The 15,861-nt window shown below is 56.9% G+C and overlaps 1 protein-coding gene across 5 annotated transcripts in view; it reads right to left on the bottom strand.

Moving 5' to 3' along the window:
- ZBTB46 (zinc finger and BTB domain containing 46) overlaps nt 1-15,861 on the bottom strand; it is a 57,594-nt gene that overhangs the window by 24,551 nt on the left and 17,182 nt on the right. For 4 of the 5 annotated variants that reach the window (XM_082600465.1, XM_082600466.1, XM_082600467.1 and 1 more), the window contains exons 1-2: nt 14,495-14,613; nt 13,388-14,356 (exon numbers count right to left, since the gene is read on the bottom strand). In XM_082600465.1, coding sequence (XP_082456591.1) covers nt 13,388-14,356; nt 14,495-14,510 — 985 coding nt within the window. In that variant the 5' untranslated portion in view covers nt 14,511-14,613. Of the gene's footprint in view, nt 1-13,387; nt 14,357-14,494; nt 14,614-15,861 lie in introns of those variants that run through there. The other variant, XM_082600469.1, reaches the window with a different exon arrangement.

Here is a 15,861-nt window from a genome sequence, read left to right as displayed (position 1 = left end):
GAGGCCCGCGTACCGCAAAAAAAAAAAAGCCCAAACTACACAACTCTTAGAAAACCTCCACGGCCTCAGACTGGGCCACGGGTTCTCGGCTGCGACACCGAAAGCACAAGCACTAACCAGACTGAACTGGACGTCGTCAAACATGAAACCCCTGAAGGCCTCAAAGGCCACCGCAACACAGTGAGAGGACGGGTGGGGGAGGATATCTGCAAACCGTACGCCTGACCCGACAGCCTGTCTAGACGCCACAGAGGACTTCACAGCTGCTCCATGAAAAGACAAATACCCCAGCTTCAAGGTGGGCAAAGGACATGAACAGACATTTGCCCAAAGAGGACACACGAACGGCCAGTGAGCAGTGCTCGGCGCCGTTCGTCGTCAGGGAAGCGCCACTCAGCAGCAGGTGGTCGTCCCCACGCCCTCTGGGACGGCTGCAACCCACAAGTGCCGACGGGACGTGGGACCTTGGAGCCCCCAGGCTGCTGGTAAAAACGTAAAATGCCGCGGCCGTGGTGCAAGAGCCTCAGGTCCTCAGAAGGGTGGACACCAAGTTGCCACGTGGCCCAGCATTTCCACCAGTGGGAGGACGTCCAAGAGGGGTAAGACCCACGTCCACGCTCAGAGCAACGGCACCTAGGACAGTCAGAAGTGGAGCAGCCCCAACGCCCACCTACCAATGAAGGATAAACACAGAGGAATATGATTCAGCCATAAAAAGGAATGACGCACTGGCGCAGGCTACGATGCGGACGGACCTCGAGCACGTTATGGCCGGTGAAAGGGACAAATACTGTCGAGTGCACTCACGTGAAATACCTAGAAAAGGCAAATCCACGGGGACAGGAGGAGACTGGGAGCTGCCAAGGGCCAGGGGAGATGGAGGGGGCGGGTCTTGTGGTGACTGTTAAGGGTGCAGGTTTCCTTCTGGGGTGATGAAAATGTTCTAAAGTCGACTGTGGTGACGGCTGCACAGTCCTGTGAATAGACTAGAACCCAGCGAATCACACACTTGAAATGGGTGAGTTGTCAGCAGTGTGAATTACATCTCAATAAAGCTGCTACTAACAAGAGGATTTGTGACAACCTCTAGCTCAGGGCCACGTAGGCAGGACCAGGAGCCTCCTGTACCATCTGGGCCACAGAGGTGCCCCCAGAACGGGCCGGCGCCAGATGGACCCCAGGGAGATCTGCTGCCTGGCCAGGGCCCCCCTGGGAACAAGTGGTGACTCGAGAAATCAAAACAGAAATGGGAAAGCAAGACCATTCCCGAGAGGAGGCGAAGGCAGGCGGGGGAAGAGGGATGGGCCACCCTTCTCCTCCCAGCCCCAGGCTGTCTTGGGAGGGGGGCAGCGGGGGCACTGGTGACGGGGGGATGCTGGGCAGCCTCAGATGTGGGACGGGCCCGTGAGCCAGTCCCGGGAACGACAGGTCCCTCCTCAGAACCCAGGGAAGCAGGGCCCAAGGCTGTGGAAATCAGAGAGACCCCGAACCAGCCTGAGCATCACACCCGGACGCAGCCTCGTGCACCTGGGAAGTGGGGTCAGCAGGTGCCAGGCAGCACCACAGGTGTCCCCATGTGGTGGTTCTATGGCTCCTCCCACAAACACATACTTGGAGGTGAGCGGAGGGCGGTAGGTGGACCACCCGCTCACAAAGCACAGGACCCGGTCCACGGAGCCAGGTGTGCAAGGCAAGGACGGCGGGGTCCGGGGGGCGCACGAGCTCCCCGCAGAGACCTGCACGCCAGGGTGGTGCCGAGTGCCGAGGCAAAGACACAGGAGGTTCCAGAAAGCTGAACTGAACGTGAAGAGGGAGAGAGCCCGGTGGTCCTCCCCACGAGACGCAGGAGGACAGAGGGTCCCCTGTGTCCTGAAGGGGCTCGGCCAGCCTCTGTCCCGTGACGGCCACCAGAGAGCAGAGCGACTTCCATGACGAGGCCACTCCTTAGCCGCCTTGATGGTGCACGAGAAAACTCGGACCCAGCCTGCTGCATGGTGCACCTTCGTTTTGGAGGAAATTACTCAAAGCTGCAGAACCAGAGGGCACGGAGTCAAGAACCACCATCAGACAATCCACCAGACTCACCCAAAATGCCTCAGACAGCTTTCACAGAACAGTTCAATCACTGCAAGCGATTGGACTTCTGACTGTGGTCCTTGGACAGGAGTCAGGATCAGAACCGAAGAGCCAGGGCCCCAGGCACCTTGGGGACACATGGCCACTGACCGATGTTTGCAGACACTCCCGAACTGGAAGGGCACATTTGTCCACGCAAGGTGCATAGGACTTGGGTTTTGGGGTGTGGGGAGGGCCCACCTCCGCAGAGCCCCTCAGGTGTCAAGCGCCCTGGGGGCACTGGAGCCCTGGGGAACAGGCTGAGAGATCACAGGGGCCCTGACCAGGGGCATCACGTCCCACAGGGCAGCACACCCTGGGTGCCACCACCTGGATGGGTCTAACCTCTCCCCAAGGATACAAGGCACCAAGGACACCGCTGAGGTGCAGCATCAGGCTACTGCTGACCGAAGCTCCGGAAGGATGCTTTCTTTTTTTCAAACTATAAGCCTTTTCATATTTTTCTGCCAATTCCTAAATGTTATATCAGCACTGACTTTGCATTTCTAGCCACTAAGTGTAGGGATTAAATCAAATTGAAATGAAGGCTTTGCCTCTGTCTGCACAGGCTCCTGTAAGACTTAAGCGGTTCTCAGTTCCGGGGCTGCAAAGGCCAGGATCTGGGTCCAGCAGGGCCCTGTTCCTGGTGGAGGCTGCTTCCTGGCTTGCAGACGGCCACCTCCCCGCTGTCCTCACCTCGTTGGGTGAGCAGACGGAGGGCGCAGGCTCTGAGGCGACGCAGATGCCGAGGGCCTCCGTTTATCCTGATGACTTCCTCAGTGGCCCCATCTCCAAATACAGCCACACCAGGGTTAGGGATTCAACATATGAATTTAGGGGACACAAACATTCAGCCCATAACAGACTGAAAACTAAAAAACACCAGATTTCAAAACCAAAATTTTAATGAAATTATATTAACAGTTTAAGTTCAAAAGCGTGTAAAAGAAATCAAGATTAGCTGAAAGATTCCAACCACACGTGAAAAGCTAAAAGTTGGGTTTCGAAGAAGGGTGTCTGGGGTCTGTTGACTGAGAACTGCCGTGAAACGAGGGGCGGGAGGGACCGGCGAGCCCGAGCCACAGACACACTTCACGGGCCGACGCTCTAAAGATGCTCGTGGGGGAGCAGTGAGGGGCCACGAGATGTAGGGTGACAGTGAAGGAAATGAAAGCCGTCAACTGAAAAATTCCCACATGAACATTTATGACTCAGGAAAGGTACCACCGTCCAGGGAACCAAGACCAGACACGCCTGTGCAGCTGTCAGGCTACCTGCGGTCAGTCAGTGACCTAACCTAGAGCCCTCGCGGGTCCAGTGAAGAGCCGGCTGCACAGCCCCGAGCAGCTCGTGATAGGACACGCGGACATGCTCTCAGCACCTGAGTGCACCCTCCATCTCCCAAGCCTTGCGGTCTGTCTGCTGAGCACCCAGGTCGAAATTCAAGCCCCCAGTTCTGGAAAGAGCACTTGGGACGTCTCCCAGTATAGGGATGATACCAGTCAAACGGAGCTTGGAAGGAACTGGTCATTCTGAAGATGAGAGTCCTGAAGGGGACCAGAAGGGCTAAGGGGACTTGACTCTCCGACATCATCTTGAGGGGCCGGGCACACGCACAGCACAGCCTAGGGCGCCCCATGCTGGCCCGGGTGGGCTCCTGCGCTCATGCTGGCATCCACCTTGGAGGTGCAGGGAGACCCAGTTTCCCCAGAATTTCTTGTTCAAATGAGAAAGCGGAGGAAAGTGCCCAGAAGGGAGAGGGTGTAAGGCCAACCCTGGGCCCTCCCAGGTCCTGAGCCTCCTGCCAGGCAGACAGGCTGGGAGCCTGGTGAAGGGCAGGGGGCAGGGGTGGTGCCTGAGGGCACCGGCCAGGCGCCAGGAGAGAGAGCAGGTCCTTCCCGGGCCCTTGCAGACCACAGCTTGACTTCAAAAGGACGGATTAGGACGCTGAGGTCAAAAATGAAATTCTACAAACAGAACAGGGAGTTGAAAGCAACAGTTAACATTGCAACAAATCCTTTCATAGATAAAGAGTTTGATGTTACTAAAGCCACAAAATAGGCTCTTACTAGATTATTGTTATCAAAAAACTAAAACCATTCCAAATACTCCGGCGGGGGGGGGGGTTGGGACCAATACAGCTGTCCTACCCGTTAGCAGCAGCAACGGCTTTTCTTTAGCAACTTGACATTCACGGGTTAAACTCAGACTTCATTTTGTGCTGCTTTCAGGTGGATCTCAGCTGGAGCCGGGAGAGCTGGGAAGCCAGGCTCGGACCTGAGCTTCAGGAACGGCCTCCAGCCTGAGCCATCAGCCACCATGTGTGACAGGACTGTCCCCAAGTCCCCTCCAGGCAGGGGCTCCTTCCTTCAGCTGCTAGAGCTCATCCACCAAGCGACAACCCTGAAAACGTCTCATCTAACATTTTACCTCTGAACAGTGACGAACGTAGACTCAGTGACTTAGAAAAAACCTTAAATAGTGAGGTTAAAAAACTGACAGGGACTTCCCTGGTGGTGCAGTGGTTAAGAATCTGCCTCCCAATGCCTGGGACACGGGTTCGAGCCCTGGTCCGGGAAGATCCCACATGCAGCGGAGCAACTAAGCCTGTGCGCCACAGCTACTGAGCCTGAGCTCTAGAGCCTGCGAGCCACAACTACTGAGTCCACGTGCCACAACTGCTGAAGCCGCACACCTAGAGCCCGTGCTCCGCAACAAGAGACGCCACCGCAGTGAGAAGCCCACGTACAGCAACGAAGAGCAGCCCCCGCTCGCCCCAACTAGAGAAAAGCCCGCGCACAGCAACAAAGACCCAACGCAGCCCAAAATAATAAAATTAAAAAAAATAAAAGTGCAGACCCTTTGAGCCAGCAATTCAACTATTAAAAAAACAAACAAACAGCTGACAAACCAGGGGCCAGATGAGGTGCGACGGGCTGGGCTGTTAGCTGTGGGGCGGTGGACCCCTTCCAGGTCACCTGGTGATGCCACAGGGGGCTTCCTCGGACAGAAGAGACCACGGCGGCAGTGCTAGCAGCTGGACGGGGAGACCGGCCACCAAGACAAGGGACAGAGTGTGTGTAGCCATTTCCCACACGCGTGTGATGGCAGGAAATGTCCCCCCACCGACCGCCCAGGGCAGGGGAAAAGGTGCTCAGGGCTTCTTCCCCAGGCTGACCTCTTTTTAATAAACAAGGCAACCAGGATGAAAATATCAACATCTAACTGTAAAGAGCCAAGTGCTAAATGTAAAGATTGATTCTAGAGCAGAAAGGGGTTTGGGGGGGCGGGTCCTTCTTCCTGTAAGTGATACATTGTAACATTTTAAAAATTTCACTCACAACCTTTGGCTGAAAAGCAGAAAACAGATTATAATTAAAATAAGCAGAATTTCTAAACAATTAAACTAGAAGATGCTGTGTGAGCTGCAAAGTGGGGAATAAACAGATGACGGAGCAGAGGAGGGAGCAAGTCCAGGGCCGGGGGTGATGGCACAGGGGCCGCCCTCACCACGAGGGCCTGGTCAAAAGCAGACACTCGGTTTCTAAGATTTCCCCAAATCTCCACTCTTCACGATTCTCAAAGATGCTCCCAAGCTGCCTTTGAGAGGCTTCCTGCACATGTCCCAGCCCAGCCTGTGGCCTCTCATCCAGGGAACAGGCACCCCGCGAACACAGATGTGTAAACAGCAACACAGCGGAACCTTCTGGATGAGTGGAAACTGCGGGGCCGAGGCTGTCTCCCCGGGGGACTCCACCTCCCGAGTTACAGCTCAGACCAGACCTTAGTCCTAACTTCCGCTAGATCTCACAAACAAGGCAAAAAAAAGTTCAAAAAACTATAATTATGCACTTTGTCCAAAATCTACCTTCTTACTTCATGTGTCTAAGGTGTATTATTTCTTAAGTGCTTCTTTATCCAAGTTAAAATCAAGTTACCTCATTTTCTTTAACTACCAAAATGTTTTCACTTCACAGAAGAAATTCTCTTTAATTAAAAATATATATACAGTTAGTAAGGTAGTTCCATGGGCAGGTGGTATCAGAACAGCTGGACACCACATGCAGAAGGTGACCGTGAAGGCAGACCCCTTGCCTGCCACATGCAAAGACCAGCATGCATCCCAGGCCTGTAGTCACACCCAATCCTCCAGGGGAACCACGGGAGAAACCTTTGTGACCTTAGGCAAAGGTCCCTTGGATTAGACCCAAATAGCATGAACCACAAAAGAAAAAAGTTCACATACTGGCCTTCATCAAAATTTAAAATGTGTACACTCTTCAAAAGACACTGTTACAGGAAAAAATGAGCCAAAGGCTGAGAGAGAATGTTTTCAGAGCACACACCTGACGAAGGACTTGCCACCAGGACACTCGGAGGATGCTCTACTCAGCAGAAGACGCTTCCCCAGGAAGAGGGGTCAATGGCTACTAGGAAACAATGCTCGTCGTCAGAGTGGGACCCCGGGCAGCACAGGGTGCTGGACGGCCCAGCCCTCAAACCCGCCACCATGCACAGCCCTGAGCACAGACCGCTCAAAGGAAGACAGGGGAGGCTGGTGAACCCCTGAGAAGACAGTCAGAAAACCATAAGGAACCTAGGGTCAGGACAGGAATAAAGACGCAGATGTAGAGACTGGACTTGAGGACACGGGAGGGGGAAGGGTAAGCTGGGATGAAGTGAGAGAGTGGTATGGACGTATATACACTACCAAATGTAAAATAGATAGCTAGTGGGAAGCAGCTGCATAGCACAGGGAGCTCAGCTGGGTGCTTTGTGACCACCTAGAGGGGTGGGATAGGGAGGGTGGGAGGGAGATGCAAGAGGGAGGGCATATGAGGATATATGTATGCATATAGCTGATTCACTTTGTTATAAAGCAGAAACTAAAAACATTGTAAAGCAATTATACTCCAATAAAGATGTTAAAAAAAAAAAAAAAGAAAACCATAAGGAGATGTCCCCACACCCTCCAGAACGGCTAAGATTTTAAAACAAACCAATCCACGGGATGCTGACACGAGCGTACATCACACACACCTGGTTTCTTGCACACACACTACCCGACGGCCCAGCAGCCCAGTCCTGGGAGGAATGCAGACAAATCACACAAATACTCGTCCTGGGATGTTCAGAGCAGCTTGATCATAATTGCCAGAAATCACCCAAATAACCCAAACGTCCATCAGCAGGTGTGTTACAGCAGAGAACGGAATAACGTTGGCAGTGAAAGGATGATTTGTGGACGCACGTGGCGGCCTGAGCAAACCCTGAGAGCGTGTTGGAAGTCACAGCCAGGGACAGATCAGAAGTTCCCGAGGCTGTGGAGGGAAGCAGCCCAGGGTCCCCTGCTGGTGACTGTGCAGGGCCAGGTTGGTTTCCGGCTGTGATGCTGACACATCAGCATTGGGGGAAGCTGCCTAACAGGTGCACGGGCTCTCTCTGCATTATTTCTTACAAGTGACTGTAAATCTGCATCATCTCAAAATGGACACAAGTGGACCGCACAGCACACCCTGTGTGACACCCTCCCTTGCAACCCCCAGGCTGGCAGGAGGCGGGGTGGGGTGGCCGGGGTCCAGAGGCTGAGGGGATGTCTTGAGGGGACGTCTGTCATCCAAAGGCACATGTATGGTGTGGGGAACGCGGGCTCTGGTGAGAGGCTGGCTGGAGTGCTGGGATGAGGTGCTGGTGTCGGCTCTCTGAAATTCAGAGAACGAGGTGGGTTTGGATGATCGGATGCATAAACATGTATACACAGCAAGACGTTAGCAGGTGGAGAATCTCAGTGCAGGCAGGCTCACTTTCGTTTTTTCAACTTTTCTGTAAGTGTGAATATTTCCCCCAATAAAATGGCAGGGAGAGAGACAATTATTCAAACCGTACACTTGAAATCTGTGCAGTTTATTTTTTTAATAAATTTATTTATTTTATTTTAGGCTGCATTGGGTCTTTGTTGCTGTGCACAGGCTTCTCTCTAGTTGAGGCGAGCGGGGGCTACTCCTCGTCGCGGTGTGCGGGCTTCTCACTGCGGTGGCTTCTCTTGTTGCGGAGCACGGGCTCTAGGCGCTCAGGCCTCAGCAGTTGTGGCATGCGAGCTCTAGAGCGTAGGCTCAGTAGTTGTGACGCACGGGCTTAGCTGCTCCGTGGCATGTGGGATCTTCCCGGACCAGGGCTCGAACCCGTGTCCCCTGCACTGGCAGGCGGATTCTTAACCACTGTGCCACCAGGGAAGCCCTGTGCAGTTTATTGAATGTATATCATACTTAAAACAATAGCAAAGGGAATGGCAGTTTTCACCAAAACACCTCGCTATTATCTGTGTTCCCATGATGGTCCCCGGGTGTCTGGGTCCTAATCTCCGCGAACATGTCACCTCACGTGGCAAAAGGGACTTTGCAAGTGTGACGGGAGATCACCCTGCCGGCCCAGGGGTCCCTGTCCACACAAGGGTCCATCTCAGAGGAAGAGGGAGGCATGAGGGCCAGAGCCAGCGAAGGGGATGCGGCACCAGAGCTGAGGGCCGAGTGACACAGGGCCACGGGCCAAGGAATGTGGCGCCTCTGGAAGCTGGAAAAGGCCGGGATTCTCCCCTGAGCCCCCAGAAGGATCCGGCCCTACGAACCGGCGACATCTGGGCAAGAGATAATACGGCTGGGCCGCTTCAAGCCACTAAGCCTGCGGTGATTTGTCACAGCAGCAGGAAACAGACACACCCCTAGAAACCCCTCTAGGTCTGCACCAAACACACACGTGCCACCAGCACCAGGCGGCACCGAGGGTCCCGGCAGCCGGGTCCCTCAGGGTCAGGACAGAGCCCACGGCTGGGGAAGGGGCGGGCACGCCCGCGGGCTCCATCAACAGCAGACTGGCCGGGAGAAACCAGCACACAGAGGCCGAGGCAGGACACACCGCCTGGGGAGGTGGTCCCCAGGACGGGTGTCGGGGTGTCTCGGGGGTGGGTCGTGCCCCCCTTGCCGGCTGAACATCTGGGATTCGACTTGGAAGAGTCAAATGTGTATGTTCTGCTTCCATCTTTTAAAAGTCTGATAAAAGCAGTAGCATAGAAGTTTTCAAATGAACAGTTAAAAATTACATTCACAACTCCTTTTAAAATCTCCATTTAAATGTAAGCTCCCAAGCTGTGCTTTTAAGTGTATGTATATAAATACATGTATAGGGCTTCCCTGGTGGCGCAGTGGTTGAGAGTCCGCCTGCCGATGCAGGGGACGTGGGTTCGTGCCCCGGTCCGGGAGGATCCCACATGCCGCGGAGCAGCTGGGCCCGTGAGCCATGGCCACTGAGCCTGCGCGTCCGGAGCCTGTGCTCCACAGCGGGTGGGGGGGCCACAGCAGTGAGAGGCCCGCGTACCGCAAAAAAAAAATACACGTATATACAGCAAATACAAAATGTACGAGCATCTCCCTGGGCACTTCAACACAACCAGAGCCTCCTTGTCCCTGGGAGGTGGGTGCCTGTGGGGCTTCGGTCCCCACCCGGGTCGGCACCCTGGGGGCGTCACTGTCACAGTGTCCAAACATCAGAAGAAAACACACACTTGGTTGAAGAGGACAAAACCCCTCAAATTCAAATCAAAACAGGACCCAGCGAGGTGGCGGCACGTCTGGGAACCTGCCTGGAAGCAGCAAAGGCAGGTGACCTCTGTGTCAGGCCAGCAGGGGGCGCCCGCGAGACCAGGAAGAGCTGAAACGCACCCTGGAGCAAATGAGCCGTGGAAAAGCTGCCAGCCGGCTCTGCCAGCACCAGGGCCCCAGCCAACCCCCACCCCTCTGTCGCGAGTGGAGCCTTGGGGGTCCCGAGAGCGACCGCGGGCCGCGCCCACCTGTCGCCTCCCAGGGGCCCCGCCTTGTCCTGACCCACCCAGACCCAGACCCTCCAGCTCCTCCACAGGGTGGGGTCGGGGGGTGGCCCTGGGTGACCAGCCTCGGCTCCCACATCTAGATGATGCGAGGCCTCAGGGGCTCTGTCTTCAGGAACTGAATTTTCTAGAAAGTCCAGGAACTCCCATTTCATCAGAAAAGAAGCTCTGCTGGCCACTCATCAAAGCCACAGTGATGAGGATCTCCAGTCCGGGTGGTAACTCAGAAGTGCGGCCTCAGGCCAGGACTGGGCGGCCAGGGGGGCACAGGCCAAGGGTCCCAGTCAGCGCCGAGCCCCACCCTCGCCCAGGCCCCGTCCCCAGCGAGCCCGCTCTCCTGGGCCAGCACGAGGGCCCCTCCCCCACCTCCCTTCTCAGCAGCAGGTACGTTCCCAACGTACCTCCCCATGAAGACCACTGCTGAGGTGTCAGGGCAGCAGCTGCCCCCTGACCACGGCCCCAAGGTCGACCAGAGGAGTTCCAGGCAATTCCGCTCATTTCTGAAAGGAAAACATCTGGGGGTACAGCCAAGGGAGGGGCTACTGGCCTGGCTTCAGCCCCAGCATCGAGCTGCAAGGGAAGAGACCCTCCGACCTGGGCCGGGGAGGGCTGGGCCCTGGCCCCAGCAGGACGGCAGCTGTGAGCTTAGAGCATCCACCAGAGTCTCCGGGGGCCACCTGCACGCCCTGAACCCGCTCTGTGGTCCCCACGTCCTCTTCAAAATCCCAGGACGCCAGGGCCCACCCTTACCGAGGTTCAGGGATAAACAGTTCCTCCTTCACGAGACCCACACGCTTTATTCTAGCTCAGCACTTTATTTCTGCAGATCCTTTTCGGGACACGTGTGGGATGTCGGGATGGGGCACCTGGGCTCTCCTGGCACCAGCTTCTGAACAAGTACAACCCACCGCATCGGAGGCTCACGGTCTTGGGAGCACAGACAAGGGGCCGAGGCCGGAGCCGGCAGCTACCACGGGCCCGGCCTGTGTCCATTGCACCTGCACGTTTAAACGCCGTTTCCCACAGCTGTAACCCAGAGGTACATTTCAATGGGTGTTTTCTTGGAAGCTACTGGGTTAGAGAGCACTTGGCTGCCTGCTTGGAAGAATCACTTTTAAACGTGAACAGGCCCCAGAGTCCCTGATGCCGAGGTGGGGACACCCAGGGGACAGGGCGGCGGTCCTGCTGCAGGGCTGGGCATCAGAGCATCTTCGTCAAGCGCCCTGAATGATCGGCAGGAACCGCCTGACACATTCCTTTGGAAAAGGGCCTTTTCTCCTATAAACAGGATGAGAAGAAAACAATACTCTCCTCTAAGATGTAATAAATCTTTAATGAAAGCAAACTCTCCTCCACTGGGGATCACAATTTATGCTTCCAAATCCCAGCCCAGGGCCAGGGCAGAGGAATAAATGGCCACCGTGACGGGCAGAGCCGTCCCACGCAAGCCCACACCTCGGGTCCTTGTCTTAGCAACTCAGGGGAAATCTCGCAGTTGCCTTGGTAACCCAAGGGATTTCAGACATTAGCAAGAGTACACCAGCAGAAATCACTTGTTGGATTCTAAAAACACCTTCTGCTCGACAACTGCATTTAAAACATCAAACCCACAGGCTTAAGGAGCGTCCTTGTCCTTCACATGCCGATGGGCTTCCCGATCTAGAGCCTCCAGCCCCTCGGCCCGCCGGACGACTCGTGATGGGGCAGGTGTAGGACAGGACTGGAAGGCTCTGCGGCCCTGACCCACCCAGAAGGTTCCTTAAGTCAGTCCCTGTGGACACTGCTCTCCAGGCTTTCGTCAGAGCTAAAGGGACGTTTAGGCGTCACGGAGAGAGCAGACACAGACAACCACTGTGCCGACCGCTGGCAGGGAGACAGGTGGGCTTTCTATCATCTCAGAAACGTAACCTTCTTCTGACAGTTCAGTTACACTCAACGGTTCTGCGGGGGGCTTCCCATCAGGGACACTGGCAATGTCATGACCGGGGTGGGCGGCTCCTGGCATCCAGTGGGAGGAGGCCAGGGCACTGCCGATGTCCTACAGCGCGAAGGACGCCACCTCACACAGAATCATCCTGCCGAGGGGGCGACACTGGTGGAACCGGCTTGGACTGAACCTGCAGGAGGCTGGCCCAGCGCTCGGGGCTGGGGATGCACAGGGGCAGTGAGAATGAGAACCAGTAAGAAAGGCTACAGCGTCTCCTGGGGGTGATGAGGAAGTTCTGGAGATGGATAGTGGCGATGTATTTAATGCCAATACACTTAAAAATGGTTAAAGGGGTGAAGTGCATGATACGTAGGTTTTACCACAATAATCACGCTGTTGTATCAAGAGCCCCAGGGTTGCCCTCCCAACCCCAGCACAGGCCTAGCATTGGTGACACCTTTCAGGGCTTGTGCCCACGGTCCACTGCCTTCTGTCCACCTCTGAGCCCCCACTGATTTCTACCCTCCTTCCTGGAGGGGCCTCCCCAACGCGGTCACTTGCCGAGAAGCCTCCATCCTGCTCTGGACCAACCCCTGTCCCACCAACGCCCCTCCTTACTCCAGACGCAGTCCTCGAGGTCCCATCTGCCACTCGGGGAAGCTCGGTGCAGCCGTGACTATCACATGCTCAGTGCCAGCAAGAGCACCTGGCATCTAGTAAACATTTCATTTGTTTACTATCCTGGGAGACAGATAAAGCCATCCTCCAGAGGGTGAGGGCCAGCGTCAACAAAGCTAAGCTAAGAGCCCTCACGGCTGACGGACTCGGGGTCCAGAAGGGGCTCCCCACCTGTGCGGTAACGCCCAGCGGCTGCTCTGTGGGCGAACCACAGAACCCGCACTTGTTGGCAACGAGGAAACACCCCTCACTGGGAGGGGAGCTTGTGGCCACGGCCCTCACGTGCCCAGGACGAAACACACACACGTGGTGTTTCTTCCACGTTGACAACAATGGCCACGGCCGGCGCCCACACACGTGGCCTGTCCTTCCCTTCCACCCGAGTCACGTCACTTCGTGCACTTCTTCATCTTTTTAACACTGTCATGTCTAAATCTTTAAAAATTAAGTTACGCCACCCAGTGCCTACGAGAGGCTCCACCACACCCCACGCTGGGGATCCTTCCGGGTGTCACCCCGCCTTTCCAGCTCCAGAAAATCCCCAGCCCAGCAGCCTCCGTGTGTCGGCGGCCCTGGCATGCCCGCCGGGACGCGTCGGCCACCTTCCCCGCGCTCACACCGATCTACTATGAAAGGGGGTGACCCGCGGAAAGCCACCAGCGTGAGCCTGGAAAGGTGCCCCTGCGTGGACAAAACGAGCAGCCCCAGGGCCACTGACCAACAGTGCCTTTGGGCTGCCCGTGACCCCAGGGCGCCTGAGCCCGGCCTGTACCAAACCAAAGGCTTACTTGAGTCTCGGCTGCTGAAGGGCCACCCGGACGTCGGGAGGAAAGATGGCAGCGGGGAGCCGGCCCGGCTGTCGTCCTCCACGTGCTGTGTGATGTGCCGGACCGTGTCTTTGTTTTTCCGATTCTTCCTCCGGCCCGTGGGCTGCCAGCCGTCCCCTGCCACCTGCTCCGAGAAGGAGTTCTGAGCGGCCCCATCCCCGGCGGATGGCGGCTCGCTGCCCCCATAGTGGGCCGGCGAGAGCTGCTCCTCCTTGACGTGCAGGGGCCCGTAGGCCGCGTCGCCAGGCCACAGCGGCTGGGAGGACAGGTCGGCGGGGCCGTCGGCCTTGGGCTCCTGGTCCTCCTTCCCGCAGCTGCTCCCGCCCTCGTGGCAGCTGGCGATGGCCGAGTCCCCAGAAGAGTTGGCGGGGCTCGTGCGGCGGGCCAGCCACGGGGAGATGCTCCTCCCGGCCATCACGGCGGAGATGAGGGCGTCTGCGCCGCTGCTGGGGGGGGCGCCCACCTCGAACTCCGAGAGCTCGTCTGAGGCGTCCGGCTTGATGCTGATGTCCAGCGCGGCCTTGATGAAGTCATGGCAGGCCTGCACAATGTCCGTCATCTGCAGGAAGCTGGCCGCTGACATCACCTCGATGACGTTCCTGCTGGTGAGGGCCAGGTGGGCGGAGTACATGAAGTCGATGATGGCCTTGAAGCCCTGGGCCGTGACGATGTCCAGGTGCGTGACCGTGGCCTGGTCGGACGCCTTCTGCACCTGGCAGTAGAGCGTCTTAAAGTAGCGGCTGCTGCCGAGCAGGACGTTCTTGTGCGCCTTGAAGACCTTGCCCTCGACCACCACGCACACGTCGCACAGGACGCCGTGCTGCCTCTGCTCGTTGAGCTCGTGGAGCAGATGCCGGTAGTGGGACGCGATTTCCATATCTTCCCGCCGGTTGTTCATCTGGGATCCCAGGGTGGTCTCTTCTATGGACTCTGTGGGGCAAGAATGGAAGGGTTACCCGCACGGTCGACACACACCCCGGGGGAGTTAGGAGGGTGCACGGAGGGCGGCCACCGGGCACAGGGCACTCGACGGTGGGCACCTGAACCAGCGTCCGGTTTGAGGCTCACCTGTCGTCGGGCACATGGCGCTCTGAACAGAATCCTACACGCTGCAGCCAACCCTCCGAGCAAACAAATATTCCAGAAAGGAGGAAAACACCCATCCACAGTCGAAGCGACTTTCTCACCCAAACAGAAACTCAGAACATCGAGGCCAAGTAACCCAGGGGCATCTTCATCCCTCACCCTTGAAGAAGCATCCTTTAAAAACAAAGCGACAACAACATCCTACACAAACAAAACCCCTAGAACAGGAAGGACTGAAGCTGCACATCCATAAACTCCCAAACTCCAGCCCAAGCCAGCTCCAGAGGCGGAAGGCCCTGTGACCAGCTCAGCCCCCAGGAAGGGGTCTTTGGGGGAGGGACCCAAGGTGATGAGAACCCCCTTCGCGGTCCCAAGCGCCCGAATCATTTCTCGAGCTGGGCCCCACACTCTGCTGTCCCCAGACTCGTCCCCCAGCTCTTTGCTGCTCCCAAAGTTTCCCGGGGCCACCGGACTGGGCAGACAAAACAACAGAACTTCAGTGCCGCCCAGACTGGAGGCCAGAGCCTGACAGAGGCCGAGGTGTGGGCAGGACTCCCTCGAAGGCCCCGCCGGGGGATGCATCCTGGCCTCCGTCAGCTTCTGCGGTGACCGGCAGTCCTCAGTGTCCTTGGCTCGTGGAAGCATCGCCCACCTCTGCCTCTGCCGTCTCCCTGCGTGTGTGTCTGTCCCAGTGTCCCCTCCTACAAGGACACGGTCACATCGGATTAGGCCCATCCTACTACCTCAGTACAAATCACATCCAAACTAGGTCAGGTTCTGAGGCGCTGGGGGCTAGGACTTCACTGTACGAAATCTGGGGCCAGGCTCACCGCATAAGACGCCCTGCAGAAGACAGGTCTTCCCTGATAAACACACGGTTTAACAGCTGGTCAAAGGTGCGGACATCTGTCCAGCTTTCCCCGGGGCGGAGCGCGGGGCCGCCTCATTTGTGCAACCCTTCCTTTAGACTTTACATTTCGCATCACCATCTGAGGTCACCTGGAAACGCCCACAGTCCCCAAGCTGGGAGAACGAGGCTGGGGAGGGTCCAAGCCTTTCAGTCCCTTGTCTCCCTCGACAGCCCACTCAGCACCGTCCCTGCCAGGCGAGAACAGAGACCCCCCGCTCCAACCAGTCCCCCGACTCGAAGACCAGAAGTAAACACGCTGCTTCGATCGTATGACAGCGGCGGGACCTGGCCCCGCGGACGGGCCCTGAGGAGAGCAGGCGCTCACAGCTGGCTGCAGGGGCCCCAGGCCCACAGCTGACACCCAGTGCTCGGCCCTGGGTGCGTGGACCACCCCCGAGGGTGGTCAGCAGCCGGTCTGCCCCTCCCCCAGGGCGTGAGA

This window comes from Mesoplodon mirus (genome assembly GCF_964341445.2).
Source record: "Mesoplodon mirus genome assembly, chromosome: 15".
Taxonomy (NCBI): Eukaryota; Metazoa; Chordata; class Mammalia; order Artiodactyla; family Ziphiidae; genus Mesoplodon; species Mesoplodon mirus.
This window is presented reverse-complemented; position numbering and strand designations above follow the sequence as displayed.